We start from the raw sequence: 18916 nt of genomic DNA on the forward strand, positions 1-18916 counted from the left end.
AGAGCTTCGAACGTTCTGCGAAAAATTAAAAATAGAGGGCTTTGACCATTTTACATGCTACTTCTTCTCCTGCTCCTGCAAGCATCTCATTCAAGACTGTTGCATTCGCCTAGTCAATGAAGCTTGTCCCCACCTACCACTTCACCATGGCTATTCCTCTGCCCTCCCTACTGCTCCCCCTCCTCCTCTCCACGGCCTTGGCGGTGTATGCGCAGGACCTGCTGCGGCAAGCTGTGGGGGAGCGAGAATGGATCGTTGGCGTGCGGCGGCGCATCCACGCGCACCCAGAGCTCGCGTTCCGGGAACACCGCACCAGCGCCCTCGTCCGCGAGGAGCTAGAGCGCCTTGGGATCGCCTCCCGGTCTGTCGCCGGGACTGGCGTCGTCGCGGACGTCGGCTCGGGTCTGTCCCCCATTGTGGCCCTCCGCGCTGACATGGACGCCCTCCCCCTTCAGGTCCGTTCACTTCCCCTCTGATGCTGTTGGCGCAGGGTGTGTGACCAATATCTATACCGGTTAAACTGTGTATCTGGTATGGGTTATGTTACTTATGTAGCAGTACTTACATGCTGATCGTGCTTACTTGATTTGAATGCTGTACCATGTGGCTGTCGCTTGCTGTCAGGTATTAGGAAATTGTTTTCTGCAATGATCACGTTTTGTTGGCTGTGCACCTGCGATGTCAGGAATTGGTGGAGTGGGAGCATAAGAGCACAGTTGATGGCGTGATGCACGCCTGTGGTCATGATGTGCACACGGCGATGCTCCTGGGAGCGGCTAAGTTGCTTCATGAGCGTAAGAATCAGCTTAAGGTAAGTGCTTTCTTGTAGTAATGTTCAAAAGTTGAAGGAATATAGTAATTCATTCATTAAAAAAGGAATTGGATAGTCCCATATAAACAAGCTCTTGATTTTGATTTATCTCTCTGGCTTAACTCAGCAAAGTAGGACGATCGACCTTTCCTTCAAAAAGAGTAGTCTGGCCATTAAATCAGAAATTTTATGTTAAATTACATATTTTCCATTGTCTTTTACTCGTTAGTCGTTAGTTATGTGGACTCACTCTTCAGAACTTTATAGAGGTTAACATGTTATAACATTTTTCTTGTATGATGAAGGGGACTGTGAGACTCCTTTTTCAGCCTGCTGAGGAGGGTGGTGCTGGTGCATCTCACATGGTAAGAGAAGGTGTTCTCCATGGTGTTGAGGCTATATTTGCCATGCATGTCGATCATCGAATTCCGACAGGCATAATAGCTGCTCACGCAGGGCCAACACAAGCAGCTGTATGCTTTTATATAGTGAGAATTGAAGGTAAATCTGGGAGGGCCGAAACCCCACACTTAAATGCAGATCCTATCGCCGCTGCAGCATTTACCATCCTGTCCCTCCAACAGCTCACTTCGAGAGAAGACGATCCTCTTCACAGCCAAGTACGTCACTGTCCTTTAGCAATACTATTTTGCATTGCTGATTTTCTTCAAACATTTTACACAGAAAATTATAAAGAAAACACAATGGATCATGCCAACAAACAAGAAAATCTTTATTGCAAAAAAAGTAGAGTAAATCTTGCTCATATACATGTTATTGGGGCTATTTGTGTTGGTGTTCCTCTGTGCAAGTATCCGCCCCTGTTGCTCAAGGCATTGTACCAATTAAAGGAAACAAGTGCTAAATTTTCTCCTTTATACAAGTTCTCCACTTCTCCTACAGTCCTATGTAGTCGACCCCACCTCCATGTAATATTAGGGCTTATACATCAGAAGACTGCATTTGTTCTAGTGTGGATTAGGTATTGATGCACGATTGTAACCAATTTGTTCCATAACTTGGGATTACAAATCAACAGCTTGGCGAAGAATGTGATTCTCATTTTGTTGCATATTGGTAACATCATTCCATTGGATGTCTTTAGATTCGGCAATATAACTATATACATTCAAAAAGTCTAAGTTAGGCAACAGCAGATCCTTGTAAATGTTTTCGACCAGAATTTTGCTCTTTTATACAGCCCAACATTGATGTGCTCGGGTTGATCTGTATATTTTATGTTCAGGTGCTCTCTGTTACCTATATCAAAGGTGGGAAATCTATCAATGTCACGCCTTCATTTGTTGAATTTGGCGGTACTTTGAGGAGCCTCACTACTGAAGGACTTCATCGGCTTGAGAAAAGGCTTAAGGAGGTTAGCATTATGGCACAATTTAACTTGCTAAAAAGTTGGCATTTCATGATAATATTGTGTGCTGCAAATTCGCGGGTGCCTTCAAATTTTATTATTCTGTAAGCAAAGGGCTTCATATCACTCACCACGCTGATTTTCAACTACGGAACTTACAATCCCAACACGTTCATGTATGATCTATTGATCTTTTCCCCATGGCCAGCGATTCATGTTTCTTTTCCTTGTAAACCTCGAAATAGGCTTTCGCCCCGCTATATTAATATAGCAACAACCCGATACAACTTGCTGGGGCATCAGCACAAGCACGCCCAAAAGAAAACATAAAAGAAAGAAAAGAGAAAGAATGTTGACATGGTCGGATCAACAAAAAACGGAGATGTCTCGCAGCCGTTGCGCCCTCCGGAAATTTCTACCACGCTCCTAGCACTCTGGAACGCCGTACCAAGCAACACCTCCAAGAAGGAATGCGACGATGACGACGCTGCTGCCCGGACGGATCCTAGGGTTTCCCCCGGTACACGCAGGGCAGCGGAGGAGGGCTTCACCCAACGCCCTTCAGGAAGGTAGGGTGGCGCCCTCGGGCGTCACCACGTCGGTGTCAGCCAAGCCGACAGGGATTTCTCCCGACCCTCGCAACCCCGCCCCGGACGCGCCGTCGTGCTCCACCATACTTGCCGCCCACCAGCACGCGCCACCACGGCCTTGCAGACATCGCCGCCGTCTCACCGTGGCAAACAAAATGGGACCAACAGGATCAAGGAGAACCAGCCGAGAACGAGAGACAGCAGGTCGGCAGACACGCTGGAGGGACCCGCCTCCACCGCCGCCTGCGAGCACCGGCCGGACGCATCGACAGGAGCAAACCAGGCCCACCTGGCCCGGCCGAACCAGAGGGGGTTCGTGAAGCTCCCGTCTGCGCGCTGCAGTACACGTGCCGCCAGCACCGCTGCACCCAGCCCAGGCCGTCTCCTCTCACCGCCGGAAGCAGCAGGGGCAGAACCCGGCCCGCCCGGACCCAGATGGGCCCCGAAGGGCCCAGATCTGGGCCAGGCAGGCGCCAGCCCTAGCCATCCCGCCGCCCCGCAACCAAGCGGTTGCGCCGCCGTCCCCCTGCCACCCGACGTCGCGCCGCCCCGGGATGCGCCGCCGCGCCACCCAGGAAGACCCTCCACCGCCGGAGCCGAAGCCGACCTGAGCGCACCACCGCCAACCGAGGAGACCTCGCGTCTCCCCTCCACGCGGGCGGGGAAAGGCTGCTCCGCCGCCGCCGGCACCGCACGGGGCTTTGCCCGGCGGCCTGCGCCGACGGCGGCGGCTGGGGAGGCCGGAGGAGGAGGGCGAGGGGGCGCTAGGTGCTGGGGGCCCTCCTGCCGCCCGCGGGGAGCGGCAGCAAGGGCCGGGGGAGAGGAGGGGGTGGGGGTGGGGGTCGGGGCGGAGGCGAGGACGGCCTGGCGGCGGCGGCGCGACGGGGCGGAACCATTCTTGTTTCTTTTCCTTGTAAACAGGCTGCACGAAGGAGTTAACACTGTTAGTGTATGCAAATAATCACTTCAAATACTCCAGTTTCTTGATGAAATTTGGAGCCATTAGGCCCTTTGATCGAAAAATATCATCACTTAAAAATACTGAATAGCTTTGCCGTCGGTGTCATGCAAACTGAAGCGACGTGAATCGATGCTCTTGCTTTTTTCCAGGTAGTAGAAGGGCAGGCAGCTGTGCATAGATGCATGGGAGTTGCGGAGATATTGGGAGCTCCTGACTACCCAATGTATCCTGCAGTCGTGAATGATGAGAGACTGCATCATCATGTAGAGAATGTGGGAAGACATTTGCTCGGTCCAGATAAGGTGAAGCCTGGAGAGAAGATCATGGCAGGGGAGGATTTTGCTTTCTACCAACAGTTGGTTCCTGGCGTTATATTTGGCATTGGTATTCGAAATGAGAAAGCTGGTTCCATCCACTCCCTGCACAACCCGCATTTCTTTGTTGACGAGGATGTCCTCCCAATTGGAGCTGCATTACATACTGGTATAGCGGAAATGTATCTTACTGGCCGATCGACTCTTGATGAAGACTAGCAGCCTGCATTCGATTTAATGTTCTTTGAGAAGCAATGGAATGTATAAACTTATATTGAGATGCTCCAAGTCTTGTGCGGTACAAGGCTCCTGGGAGGTCAAATTCGTACTTGAAAGCGAACAGGTATGTACAAATTGTACTCCCTTCATCCCAAAATAAGTGTCTCAACTTTTGTAGATACTGATGTAGTATCTGGAATTAAAATACGTTTAGATACATCCGTATCTAGACAAAACTGAGTCACTTATTTTAGGATGGAGGTAGTAGTTAAAATGCGGAGTACAAGTTCATGCTCTCTAGAAAAAACCCAACAAGATAGAAAAAAAATGAAACAGTGTCTAGGAGAAACTAGAACAATATTGATATAGTAGAAGCAGGAGTAATTCGTCCTCGACGAGAATCGAACTCTGATTATTTGAAGTGCGCCACTGCGATCCCAACCACTAGGCTAAGCCTACGTCATCAAAAAACCCAACAAGATAGGAATCGTACAGTGTAACCAAGGAAGATGCTGAAGCCCTGTCATGGCCGGAGTCACAACTGATCAATCAAGTAAACATGGCTAAAACCATTGAGCAAAGAATGTAAACTCATTGACGGCATGGTCTGCTTCATGCCTATGCAGAAGGAGGTGGCGCAAGGAATGGCATCGGCACAGTCACAGACGGAATGGAAGGCATCAGAGGCATTGACACCTTGGGGATGGATGGAATTGCAGGCATTGGCGCCAGCGACCGGCATAGGTCATGTTGCCGCTTAGGAGAGCGAGCGCCATGGCAATGGCCAAGAAGAAGCTACTAGCACTGGCGGCCATTGCAGGAAGTAGTTGATGATTGCAGGATTGGTTCTCGGCTTGCTTGGTGCTAACATCAGGAATCGTGCATGCACATTTATACGCGACAAGGTGATCCGAGTTGTGATTAGATTGGTGGTTGGCCAGATTAAAACAGAGTCTCGGGAAAAGGAACTTCTATGTGGAGTTGGTGATGATCGGACCAGTTTGATGACGAGGTAGTATTGACGTAGTGACAGGTGATGATCAGACCTTTCTTCAGTTAATTCACCTCCCCGCATGAGCATTGGATTTTTTTTTAAACAGAGGCGGAAGTTTTGCTCAAATCTATAATTATACAAGTTTTATGTTGTTATTTTTAATAACCGTCTATCTACCCCGATGGTAAATAGAGGGAGAGGAGAGAATTGCCATTTAATTTACGGAAAACCAAGCGAAAGCAGATACTCCTACAAACAAACTAAAGCCATATATTCATCACAAAGCAAGAAAACCCCACACTAGCAAAGAAAACCCGACAAACACTGCCAATATATAACAACTGCGCCAATTGCAAACCCTCACACATGAACGGCGGAATGGAGCCCTCGACGAGAGCACTCAACGAAAGCCAATGGCCTACATCAAAGTTACAGAACGGCCCAAACCGAGGAGAGCCAAGAAACTGAAGAACATCCAACAAGCAGCCACATATTGCACCATTCTTCTTGTCTTTGCACCCCAAGTGTTGTGGGTATACTTCATGGGTGTACCATGGACAGTGCCTAGATCCGGCAAGCCCGAGTGACCCACAGATGGTGATGAGGCGTGTGGCCCATCGGGCGGCCCAGTTGCTGTTGATCCTGACGGAAGATGTCCGGCCCAGGAGCAGGGGAGCCGGATCCGACCGACCATAGGTGGGACCCGGATCCATGAAGGCCCAGTAGGAACCCGGATCCGGGACGACGTATAGAGGAAGGCGGATCCTTGGCGTGCACTGTCGTGGTATCGTCACGGCATATGCCATAGGGTGGCTAATCGAAGGTGGTTCCTGAGAGATCTCACGGCGGTATCCGAAAGCGGGTATGGGCACGAGCGACACGGCGACGTACCCAGGTTCGAGGCCCTCCGATGGAGGTAAAACCTCTACTCCTGCTAGAGTGTATATGATATCACACAGTACAATGGTGCTCCTAGAGCTGTGTCCGGCTGCTCCTGGGAGGCTAAGGGAGACGATGGTCTCTCTTACAGGGCAGCGCTAAGGGTGGAAATGAAGTGAGAATGATCGATCCCCTGCACGAGAGGGGGTAGTGCGGCTTATATAGGCACCGGCACTTTACATATAAGACCCTATAGTCTACTGGCCGGCTTGGCCGGCTCCGGCTTCCGCTCCTTCCCGAGGCAGTGACGTCAGGAGCCGTTGAGGCGTAGTGGCCTGTCCCATCCGGCTCCCGGTGTCAGCGGTATGGAGAGGAGGTGTCCCTGTCGCCGTCAGCCACTGTAGCCAGTACGGATCGTCGTTAGCCATGATGGCCTGTCCGGCGCGTGGTACTGTTGCGCCACAGTGCCCCGCGCTTTACGGAAGATGAAGTCAGCGTGGACTTTGGGAACCCGGATCACCAACCCGGTTCCTTCTAGTGCAAGACTCGCCAGCCTCGAGTCGGTCTGAGGTACAGACCCCCGCCGGATATGGCTTGTAGAAGCCGGCCTAGCTACAGCATTGGCGGCCGTAGCCGGGCCGACTAGGACCTAGAGCCAGCCGGCTTCCGACCAGCCGGCAACGGCGCCGGCCGGCTGCTCCTCGCCCGGCCTTTGCCGCGAGCCGGCCGGTGGTCAGCCGGTTGCTCCGCGTCCATTGCCCTACCCGGGGTCTTCCCCCGACATTAGCCCCCGAGCCGGCAAGGTCCTGCGTTTAGAAGGACCTAGGCAGGTTTTCCTGGCTTCTTGAATATACTTGGCGGCACTTGGAGGGGCCGACTGAGAATTTCCCTTCAGCCGGCTGCGCCCTCATCCGGCTTGCTTTCGCCGGCTGCTTCTAGCCGGCTGCCTTTTATACTTGTGCAGCTTTTGCTTTCTCGCAAGTTTTGACGGCGTCTCCGCCTTGCTGATGACTTTTGGTCCGAGTTGAACTTCTTGTCCGGCTCCGGCTCGCTGCGCGCCGGAGTCTCCGCCGCCTCGGGTCCCGCACCCGACTTGACCGGTCCGACGCTCGTGGCTCTGTCGCCGGTTCGTCTGGTCACGTCAATGTCTCCTCCGGATCCGGTGCGGTTGTGGGCGACGTGGTGTGGCAGTTTCTGGTAACGGCAGCGGTCGTGGGAGGAGTTACGGCGCAGTAAATCCGGAGACGTGGCCCACGTCGGCCACTTGGAGGCCAACCGCCCGCCGCGGTCGGCTATAAATGCCGCGGGGGCGGTATCGAGGCGGCACTTGCCCCTTTCTTCCTCCTCGCGCTCCCGTTGTCGCTCCTTCTCGCGCTCGAGCACTTCGCTGCCCCGGCGCCGTTCCTCTTCCGTTCTTCTGGCGAACCTCAGCGAGCGGTTGCCCCGACGATCCTCCGCCGAGCCGCCGCCGCAAGCCCGTCAATCCGGCGCCACGGGGCCACGCGCATCGACGGCGCGCCCTTCTCCACCGCGATCTCCTCCGGCGAGGAGCGGCTCTTCTTCGCCCTTCCGCCTTTCCTGGACCTCCTCTTCTTCTTCGTCCTCGATGGCCCAGCCGAGCGGCTCCTGGAAGGGTTCCTACATGCGGGAGGATGACATTGCTCGGCTCGTGCGCCTCCGCCGCATCCCGGCGGGGGTGATTACGAGGGCGCCGGGCGCGGAGATGGAGCCTCGGCCGGAGCCCGGCGAGCGCGTGGTCTTCGGCGCGCACCTCGACCGCGGATTGGGCTTGCCGGCTTCCAACTTCTTCCGCCGGTTCCTCGACCACTTCGGCCTGCAGCCGCACCACCTGCCGGCCAACGCCATGATCCTCCTCAGCTGCTACGTGGTCTTCATGGAAGGCTACGCCGGCTTGTGGCCGGATGTGGAGTTTTGGAGCCGGCTCTTCTACATCAAGGCGCAGACGACTGAAGGCCGTCTGAGGACCTGCGGCGCCGCCTCCATCTATCCTCGCACGGGTACGTCCTTCCCGCGGATTCCGACCGTCGATTCCGTGAAGAATTGGCAAATGTCTTTCTTCTATGTGAGGAACGAGAGCCCGGCCTTCGACCGGCTCAACCTCGCCGGAATACAACCCGGCTCCGCCGACCGGCCGGATCAATCGGGGCTGCAACGCCAAGTCCTCGGACTCGGACGCGGAGGTGAACCTCCTGTGGGACTTCCCGGGTGAGTGCGTCACGGGGGCCGGCTGAGTGCCGAGGACCTCCTCTTCACCTACGTCTCGCGCCGGGTCATACCGCTCCAGTGGCGCGTCCACAAGATTGGCCACATGTCCGGCCGGCTCGACCCGACCCGGACGTCGAAGGCGGAGCTTTCCAAGTCTCAGGTGGCTCGCCGGGTGAACAACATCACCAAGGCCAACATGCCGGACAACTGGGATTGGGGGCTGCCGCCCTACGACCGGGAGCAGCCGCCTGAACTGGTAAGTTTAACGTTTTTGCCGTCTTCCGGCTTGCGGCTGCGTGGCCGACTTGATATTTATCTTGTTGTTTTCAGCTTTTCACCCGCCAAGGCATCGAGGATGGCGACTTGGCGACGAAGGTCTGGACGCCGGATCACGTCGACCCGGCCGACCCAGCCGGGCGACCAAGCCGGCGACGACGATCCGCCGGAGGTGCAGGATCGGGGCGGCCGGGGGAGCATAACCCGCCGCCCTCGCCCGAGCATGAGCAGGGAGCAGAGCAGGAGCAGCCGCAGGCGGAGCCGGCTGAATCCGGCACGGGGCCCATCCCGGCGGTGCCTCTGCGCGCGGTGCCGCCTGCGAGCACGGCGACTTCCGCGCCGAAGGGGAGGAAGCGGGCCGTCGGCGGGTCTACGGCTGCTACGGAGGCGAGAGCCAAGAAGCAGCGCCGGCTGGCGCCCAAGAAGGTCCCGGAGAAAGCCGGGTGAGTTCTTTTTCCTCTGTTGTTTGATTCCTTTTCTTTCCTTCCTTTTTGTACTTATCTTTTCTCGCTTGTTCGACTAGGGCTGCGATTAAGTTCACCCAGGGAGGCGGCTCTAGGCAAGCTCCTCCCGTCACGTCGCCGCTTCCGCGGCAGAGGAGGGAGCCGACCCCGCAACCTTCGGCACGCGCGCGCACGCCGCCGGCTGCTAACGTGCCGCTCGCGGCCACGCCGCCTTCTCGCGGGGCGTCTTCTTCCGCCGCGCCTTCGCGGCGCCCGGCGGCGGAGACCGGGGTCGGTCGGCGCGCCGGCCGACCATAGACGATATGTTCCCGCGCCGCGCCCCGTTCGTGGAGCGGGCGGCCGGAGCGGCAGGGGCATGCCACCCGCGGCCGGAGCCGGAGCCGGTGGGGCTGCGCCGCCTTCGACCGGAGTCGGCGGGCCCGCGCCCAACGTCGTGGTGCTGGAGAGCACCCTGGAGGGAGCGCCTCAAGCGCCGGAGGCGACGGCTCCCACCGGGCCGACTACTTCAACCGCGCCGCCTCCGGCTTCGGAGCCGACGAGGAGGGAGCCGACCGGGAAGGAGCCGGCGAGGGAGGAGCCAGCACGCTCGAAGGACGCCGACTCCCGGGCGCTGGTGAGGACGAAGGGCCCGTCGGGCCCAACTGAGGGCCTTCATGTGGCCAAGGGGGCCCGGCTGCTGCACGTGCCGTCTCGCCTCCGACTCCGGCCTTGGCTCGGCCGGCACCATGGAGGCTGCGTGGCACCAGGCGGATTCTTGCGAGGTGTTCAGCCGGGAGGGACAGCCTGGTGCGGCGCCCATGAAGATGGTCTTCTCCGGCTTTCGGGCCAGCCTTAAGAACAAGGCCGCCGAGGCCCTTGCCCAGCTAGCAACGCCTGGAGGATGCCGACAAGGTAGGTGTTTTCTTGTTTTTGCAATTCTGTTATTATCCTGGTAGCCCTCCGAGGCATGGTCCGGCTGCTTGGAGCCGGTCCGGGTTTCGTCTGGATATCTGATTGTTTCTTTCAGGCGGTTGCGGAGCGACGCACCGTTTTGTACAACAAGGTGGTGACCAGCTACCACAAGGCCAAGATCGAGCGAGCCGGCTTGGCTCGCGAGCTGGAGGCTGTCAAGGGTGAGGCCTTCTTTCTTTTGACTTGCTCTTTCTGTTGAGTTTCTTTTTACCGACGGCTCATTTTTGCCGGCTTGCAGCTGAGGCCGCCCGGATCCCACAGCTGGAGTCGGACCTCCGAGTTGCCCGCGCTCAATGCGTCACGAGCGAGGAGGCGAACCGGGCCGCAGCCGCCAAGCTGAAGGTGGCTGACGGGGAGCTGAAGCGGCTGCGCCAGCTTGAGGCTAACCATCTCAAGGAGCTTGCCGCCCTCAAGAAGGACGGGGAGGAGAAGCTGGCGGAGCTGAGCAGGCGGCTGGATGAGGTGGAGCGGCAGCGGCTTGCGCTTCGCGAAGAGGTGACCACCAAGTCCAACGAGCTGTCGGCCACCGCCAAGCGGTGGTTGGAGGAACTTAGCGGGCTCGACCGCGGCTTGGCGGGTGAGTCTTTTATCTTTCGCCTTCCCCTTTGCCGGCTTTCGGCCGTCGGCTGCCGGCTTAGGTTGGCAGCCGGCGGCGAAACTTGATTTTTCGATATCTCCATCTTCGGGCTGGGGGCAGTCGGTTCTTGCCGGCCGCCGCCGAGCTTTTTCTTTTACTTCGGAATCTCCATCTTCGGGCTGGGGGCGGTCGGTTCTTGCCGGCTACCGCCGAGCTTACTTTAGAGCTTCGGAATCTCCATCTTCGGGTCAGGGGCGGTCGGTTCTTGCCGGCTACCGCCAGGCTTACTTTAGGACTTCGAAAATTTGCATTTTTCAGCTTATTTCGGCTTTGACGGCTTCTGACATGCTTTTCTTCTTTGCAGCGGCCTTCCCTGAGGCGCAGGAGGCGGCGTTAGCGGCTGTTGGCAGGGCGCGGGAGGAGCGCCGGCTGGCCACTGGGGAGCAGAGCTCCGACTGCTTCACCATGGACGACTATCTGTCGTCCATGGCCGCCCGCGTGGAGCCAATCACCAAGCTTGGCCGGGAGCTGCGGAAGGCGGCGGAAGAGCTGATCCGACCGCTGTGGCCGACGGAGACGCCGCCGCAAGATCTCTCCAATCTCATCACTTGGCCGGACAGGGCTCCCGACCGCTTCTTGGACTGGAAGGAGTCGGCCACGCGCGCCGGAGCCGATATGGCGCTGTCTTTTGTGCTCTCCTGGTATAACGAGGTTAGCCTCGACCGGTTGGAGTACCGGCGTGCCGACGTGGAGGACAAGCTCCCGGCGGAGAACAAGACTGCTCGGCTTGCCCGCGCCTGCGCCATTGCCGACTTCGTCGACAAGTCCATCTTCATCGCGGACCCGAATCCGCCGTCCGACGACGAGGAGGAGGAGGCCGAGGACGAGGAGGCGGACGACGTGCCCGAGGATGACCCGGCAGCCGGCTCGCTCGATGCTCCTCCGGCCGGTCCCGATCCAGCCGGTGCTTAGCTTCTACCTCGTTACCTTATGCTTTTGCAAGACAACTCGTTAAATCCCCGGGATGCCGGGTGCATATGTAAGACAATATTATTATCCTTTTATTAAGGCACACTTTAATGTGTTTGTTAATCATTTGTGTGCCGAGTTGCTTTCTTTCGACTTGTTCGCTTTTTCCTATCCGCCCCACTCTTTGGCTGTGCTCTTGCCGGTCGTGCGTCCGACTTGCGATCCGTCGCCGGATCAAGAGCGGGCCGCTGAGGGAGGCCGACGATACTTCGGTCGAACGAGCTGAATTCGGCAATCCGGCACTTTTATGAAAATTTGCAAGTCAACTCGCTTTACTCTTTCCCTTAGTCGTTTTCGCGTGCCGGCTCCCTAGGCCTTACTCCCGCCACCCGGACAGCCGGGTTGCGGTCTGTAGCTGGATCGGAAGCCGGCTGTCGGAAACCGGATCACGTTACTGAGCCGGCCGCGTGAAAGGGTTCAAGCCAATTGGCGAAACAAAGTAGAGTATGCGAAACACTTGTCGGAAACGGCGCTCTTGGCGCATGCTTTTCATAGCTTACAAAAGGGATACAAGGGATACATACATTCCTGCTCTCATGTGTAAAATGGTCGAAGCAACCCGACATTCCGGGGACGTTTAGTCTCTTCGTCGGCTTTGCTTGCCTTGTTCTTTTTGGCCTCTTGGGCATCTATGAGATAGTAGGAGTCATTGCCTACTGCCTTGCTCACGATGAAGGGAACCTCCCATGGGGATGCTAGTTTATGCTGTCCGGCTGTCCGTTGGATCAGCCGAAGCACTAGGTCTCCTTCTCGGAATGCTAAGGTCTTGACCTTCCGGCTGTGGTAGAGACGGAGGCTTTGCTGGTATACGGTTGACCTGGACTCGGCCATCAGCCGGACCTCTTCAACCAGGTCGACTCCATCTTCGCGAGCCTCTTTGGCTTCGGCCTTCGTGTAGAGCTTGATCCTTGGCGCGTCGTGCTCGATATCGGTCGGCGGGACGGCTTCGGCCCCGTATACGAGGAAGAAGGGTGTGAAGCCGACCGAGCGGTTTGGCGTCGTGCGCGAGCTCCACAAGCACGCCGGGCGGCTCTTCAATCCAGCCAGCCCGGCTGAGCGCTCAAGCGGCTCCACTCAGCCGGGGCCGGATGCCGGCTAGGATCAGGCCATTAGCCTTTTCCACTTGACCGTTGGTCTCCGGGTGTGCCACGGAAGATAAGTCCATCCGGATCCCCATCTCCCCGCGAGTAGCGTTTGAAGATGCCTTCGGCGAAGTTGCTCGCCATTGTCGGTGATGATGCTATGCGGGTAGCCATATCTCACGATTATTTCCTTGAGGAATGTGACGGCTGTGGAGCCGTCCAGCTTCTTTATTGGCTTGGCTTCGATCCACTTAGTGAACTTGTCAATCATCACCAAGAGATGAGTCATGCCGCCTCGGGCTGTTTTGAATGGGCCCACCATATCCAAGCCCCATACGGCAAACGGCCAAGTAATGGGGATGGTCTTCAAGGCGGAAGCCGGCGTGTGCCTTTGCTTGGCAAAGCGTTGGCAGCCGTTGCACTTCTTCACCAGCTTCTTCGCGTCTCCGAGCGCAGTCGGCCGCAAAAACCGTGCCGAAAGGCTTTGGCCACTATGGCTCCGGAGGAGGCGTGGTGGCCGCACTCACCCTGATGGATTTCCCGTAGGAGTTCAATCCCTTCAGCCGGCTCGACGCACCGCTGGAGCACCCCACTTACGCTGCGTTTGTACAGCTCGTGGTTGATGATTGTATAGGCCTTGGCCCTTCTCTCAATCTGCCTGGCCTGGATTCTGTCATCAGGCAGCACACCGTCGGTGAGGTAGGAGAGGAATTCTTGTGCCCATGAAGGTACGCATCTTATCTCGAATACGCCGACCAACGGGGTCTCCCGCGTGGGAGCTTCCGGCTTCGACCGTATGGTCGCCGGGTTCGGCTTGCTAGCCGGCGGGTTCGGCTTGCTAGCCCCCGAGTGTGGCGATGAAGCCCCGGGTTGGACTGAGAAGTCCCCGGGTTCGGCGTGGTAGCCGGCGGGTTCGGCTTGTTAGCCCCCGACTTGGGCGATGAAGCCCCCGGGTTCGGCTGAGCAGCCCCCGGGTCAGCCGGCACGAATATTGAATCCGAATCCGGTGACGGTATGATGGACGTGTTGACGTCAGAAACCCACTGGCGGGCAGAGACGGGCAACACCGTAGAGCCGGGAACAACTAGGGCTGCGGCTGGCCCTAGTCCCTCTGAGCGACGGCCCGCAAAGCCTCCTGGTCGCACGCACCGATGTTTATCACAAGGGCGTGCCACCTGACCTATACCTGGTCGGGAAGGTGTGGATGATGCCTCGCTTAGTTTCCTGCGAGGGCACACACGTAAACGTTAAATACGAGCCTCGATCGGCTCTCAGGTTATCCTGTGAATCGGCTCAAAGAGCCGATCCACCCATGATTCGGACGGGGTGTCCGAATATATGGTGGTCCTGCTTGATCAAGGTAAAGCTGATTAGATCTACGACGATCTGGGGTTTTCACCGCATAATCGGATCATCCTACTCGGGTTCGGGCCTCGCGCTCGCGCACGGTGACCGTAAGCCGATCCTAGACAGGGCCTAAAAACCAACACGAGGTTGATCCCCGGAACATCCGTTCTAGGACTAGCAAACGTCACCCTACACGCCGCTAGATCCTCCGCCCCCTTGTAAGGCCTAACTATCGCAGATATTAAACTAATCCTTGTAGAACAAGGAGCAATCGTAACGGATCAGATCTACTAAACTATGATCAAGCGGGGTGCCGCCCCTACGCCTAAGATAGGCGTAAGGGCGGCTAGACATGCAAGGGTTGCACTACGAAAGCATGCAGCAGGAAGAACAATGCTAACCCTAACATGTCTAAGATAACTACGTTGCTCGCCATCAAAAGGCTTCAGCACGAGCAACGCATGAACAACGTAGGCAGGCTTGTGCTGCCTAGATCGCAAGATGCGATCTAGGCAGCATGATGCTTACCGGTAGAAACCCTCGAGACGAAGGAGTTGGCGATGCGCCGAGATTTGTTTGTGGTTGAACGTTGGTTGTTGTTTATTCCATAAACCCTAGGTACATATTTATAGTCCAGCGGACTTTCTAATGTGGGCGTGCACTAAACCGTGCACGGGTAAGATTCTATCTCCTGAACTAAGATGCGATCTAATATGTTACAGATACACGGGCAATTAAGCCCAACTTGGTATAAAAGGCCGATTCACGTATTCCTTCTATATATATATTCTTCAAGTCCATCTCGATTGCGGCCCACCTCTGACTCGGTCAAATTCTGGTGATAACACATGCCCCCCTGGTTTTGGAAATGACATTTCCAAAATCATTACGCTTCCTTTCATCGGGTCATGTCGTGGCAGAACCGTCGCAGTATCCGTCACCATGATGACTTGCCTTCTCAACTTCTCCGCGTGACTTGGCAGTCTTTTCTCTTTCTTTCAAGCACCACTTCCTCGGAAACTGCTCGTGGCATTGAATTTCCACTATATCCCCCTTTATTTAACCGCTATGAACAGTTCTGCTCTGCATCTCCCTCGCATTAGCAGTCCAAAAGCCCTCCTGCGCCATCATGTCTTCCTCCTCCTCTGCTCCATCGGATCCTTCCAGCCAGTCCTCCACGTCCCGTGAGCCGACGCCGGAGTACAACCCGGCGGAGGTCCATGCGGCCAACACCCGTCGCGCCATTGCGGCCGGGGAGGAGTCAGACCATGACTTCTCCATCTGGTCCGAGGACGACCAGTCCTCGACGGATGGGGAGAGCGACCTCCGCTTCCTTGTCGACGGGGAATCGGAGGAGGAGAGCGATGACGATCGCTTCTCCTGGGATGACTTCACCTCCTCCGAGGGGGTGGAGGAGGAGGAAGAGGAGGAAGAGGACGACGACGACGACGACTCCCTCGAGGGCTACCCGCCAGCGAAGCGCCTCCGCATGTGGTGGGATGATGACAGCAGCGGCGACGAAGACGGGAATGAAGCCCCGTGGAGGGCTACGGGAGTAGCGACGAGGAGCCCATCGGCAGCGGTGCCGATGAGAGTTCCGAGGATGACGATGAGGGCGATGACGGCCCGTAGATAGGACCTCTAGCATAGGGCCGGTAGTAGTAGATGGGGCAATGTATCCCCTAGTATTTCCTTCGAGAGTAATCAGCTCTTTGATGTAAGAAATCCCGCCTATTAATGAAGAACTTTTCCCCAATCCGATTTTGCTGATTTCCTTTGAGCTTAATTTAGCCGATTCCCCCCACACCGACCTCGCCGATTCGTCCCCTTTGCCAATGCGTAATGAGCCGATAGCAACGCATCGGTCCTTCGACATTTACCCTTCCATTCTTCAACCGATGATTCTCTTTCCGGTAGATACTCGTGGGACTTCCAAGAGAGCCCTTAGATTCCTTCCACCAGTTTCAGCGATCCTTCTTAGCGAGCGCTCATCATTTTGTGAAGAAGTTTGCCACGGAGATCAGCCGATGGTACCCCAGTCGGTTCCTCAATAGAGCATCTACTAGGCCTGTTGCCCCCGAGTCTCGGCCAAGGCAAAGCGAGAGACAAGGATACGCCAATTAGCTGTATGGACCTGGGCTTGCTCGTGCGTGGGGAAGTTCCTTATGCAGAGCCAGCCGATTTGAACATAAATCGGCTTCTCAAAGCGGAGAGCCTTCAAGGTGAGCTGCCCCCCGAGCCTTCTTCAGTTTCTTGCCGGCCAGGTCGGCTCCTTTCCTTTGGTGGATCTGATGCGATCTATCCTCGACCCGATCCGCACGTCCAGGCTGCTCCTGGCATTGTTCTTGAAGAGAGGATCTAAGTCCTTGGACTACTCCATTGAGGAGCTCTTCCATTAGTGCTCCATTGATCCTCTGATCGTAACAATTACTCCTCTTAAGTCGATGTCTGCTGCATCGGCTATGCTCGAAAATTTTCGAATTTTTAGATTTTCATTTTTTACGGCCGACTAGTGCATCGGCCCCCATATTCCAATACCCATCACCAAAGGGTGAGACGCCTCCATTGCATATCCTCGTGTTCTATTCACCTGGGTGCCCCCCCGAGCCGATTCTGTCAAGAGAATTGATGATATCGGCTCTGTTGGATAACATGTCGAACCCAGGCAAAATGGATGGTGAGGATGATTTTGGCCGATTGCTGGAATCGGCCTCCACGTTGCTTGCTCGGTGAAGGTTTTGTAAGTTCCCTTCATAAATTTTTGGGGCCGATCACAAGGATCAGCCTCGCCATGTTTGCTCATTGACGTGCTCCCGTTACTCGTTCAGGCCGGTCGATAAGACCAGCCCAATCTCTGACTTTATCATGTTGGCACGCTTGCTGTCGCCCACCTTGAATGTATCGTGTGATCGTGGAGCGCTAAGCTTTGACGGAAGAACGAGCACCATGTTTGTGCCAGCCGATGCTTCATCATCGGCTTTCCTTTGCTTGGGGCGCCACTCCATTTTCCGTGGACGACCCTCTTCATCCAGGGTTCGCTCGAACCTTTGCGGCCGAATCGGGCCTTGCTTTCCTCAATGTATGCAAGTATAACCTCTCGGCTTCTTCCGGGCCGCGCAATCGTTGAACCCTGCGTTTGCGGGAACGGCTGAGTCCGCCGAGGGCACCACCTTGGCCGGTGGTACTGTCTTCTTCTTCTTCTCCCTCGTCTTCGAATCTTCGAGATCTTCCAACCGAGGGACTCAGCTCATTTGCTCTGTGGCGGGAGAGGTCCTAAGCGCTCGAACACGGACACGTTGGCTGCCTCCTTCTTCCGGTTGCATTCGGGCAATTGCCGATTGTTGGCAATCGGCTCATTCCTGAATCCCAGCAGTGCCTGAAGAAAGGACAATCCCAGTGCCTGTCCTCGTTGTCTTGCTCCCTTGCCTTTCCCTTGGCACAACGCTCGTGCTCCTCCTCATCGCGATTATGCCGACGATGTCTTCTAGCCAGACGTTCTCTTTCATCATCATTGCCGGACCGTCGGCGTTGGTCGTACTGACTCACATATTTGTTGAGGAGGTGATCAGAGAGAGGTCGTTGATATCTTACGTTCTTCACTTCTCCCTCTGTGACGTAGTGCTCGCCGTCTTGGCGGAGCCGATCGCGTGGAGCGGCTTCCTCTGTTTCTTTGCTATGAGAGCAGCTGCCCTCATCTCCATCCTTGCCAGCGTGGTGTCCAAGATCTACCATGTTGATATTGCACAGGAAACCCGGCTGGCACCCTGCATGGCAGGCATACTCCACCATGTTCACGGCGGGGAAGGGCTGGGTATCGACCTTCATGGCGTACTGGTTGAAAACTAGACGCCCGTTCTCTATCGCCGCTTGGATGTGCTGACGCCACACCCTGCAGTCGTTGGTGGCATGGGAGAGCGAGTTATGCCATTTGCAGTATGGCTTTCCATTCAGCTCTTGCGCCGTGGGGAATTTGAGACCCTCAGGTATCTTCAACTGCTTTTCCTTGAGTAGGAGGTCGAAGATTTGCTCAGTCTTGGTCACGTCAAAATCAAATCCCCTGGGCGGGCCTGGTGGCTTCACCCATTTGCAGGACATGGGGGTTCCTCCCCGAGTCCACTCAGCTACCGCTATTTCTTGGTCTCCCGCAGGAACTTCGTCCTCCTCTGCATCGACCGGAGGCTACGCACGCTTGAACTTGTCTTGGTACGAGGTCCGGGTGGCGGCTGTTCATATGCTGAAAGTTTCGAACCACGTGCGCCAACGAGGGATAATCCGCTTGGGAGGTCATGTCCTTGAGCTGTGTTGCAAGGCCCGCTACGCCAACTCGGCTTGCTTCCTTTTCGGTTATACGAACCGAATAACATCGGTTCCTAAGATTCCTGAAGCGGCTGGATGTATTCTGTCACCGTTTCTCCGCGCTTCGACGTAGGCTGTGCTAGATCGGCAATGCTAGACTCGGAAGCTTCTGAATGATACTGCTCATGGAACTGCTCTTCCAACTGCTTCCAAGTTTGGATGGAGTTCGGTGGTAGCGATGCGTACCACCCGAAAGCCGATCCTGTGAGGGACTGTGCGAAGAACCTCACGCGCAACTCGTCTGACGCTGAGATCGTGCCCAGCTGTCCCACCGAGCGTGCCAGAATGTGTTGACGTCAGAAACCCACTGGCGGGCAGAGACGGGCAACACCGTAGAGCCGGGAACAACTAGGGCTGCGGCTGGCCCTAGTCCCTCTGAGCGACGGCCCGCAAAGCCTCCCGGTCGCACGCACCGATGTTTATCACAAGGGCGTGCCACCTGACCTATACCTGGTCGAGGAAGGTGTGGAT

At 56.1% G+C, this 18916-nt stretch overlaps 1 protein-coding gene across 1 annotated transcript; it reads left to right on the forward strand.

Annotated features, from left to right (window-relative positions):
• Positions 1-9: 9 nt before the first annotated feature.
• Positions 10-4385, forward strand: LOC124674145 (IAA-amino acid hydrolase ILR1-like 5). The gene is made up of 5 exons (XM_047210183.1): positions 10-455; positions 686-811; positions 1117-1431; positions 2058-2186; positions 3881-4385. The coding sequence occupies exons 1-5, from the start codon at positions 117-119 to the stop codon at positions 4262-4264; spliced, it is 1293 nt and encodes a 430-aa protein (XP_047066139.1). The 5' UTR covers positions 10-116; the 3' UTR covers positions 4265-4385.
• Positions 4386-18916: the final 14531 nt, after the last annotated feature.

The sequence above is a fragment of the Lolium rigidum genome, chromosome 7, assembly GCF_022539505.1.
Source record: "Lolium rigidum isolate FL_2022 chromosome 7, APGP_CSIRO_Lrig_0.1, whole genome shotgun sequence".
In the NCBI taxonomy this organism is placed as follows: Eukaryota; Viridiplantae; Streptophyta; class Magnoliopsida; order Poales; family Poaceae; genus Lolium; species Lolium rigidum.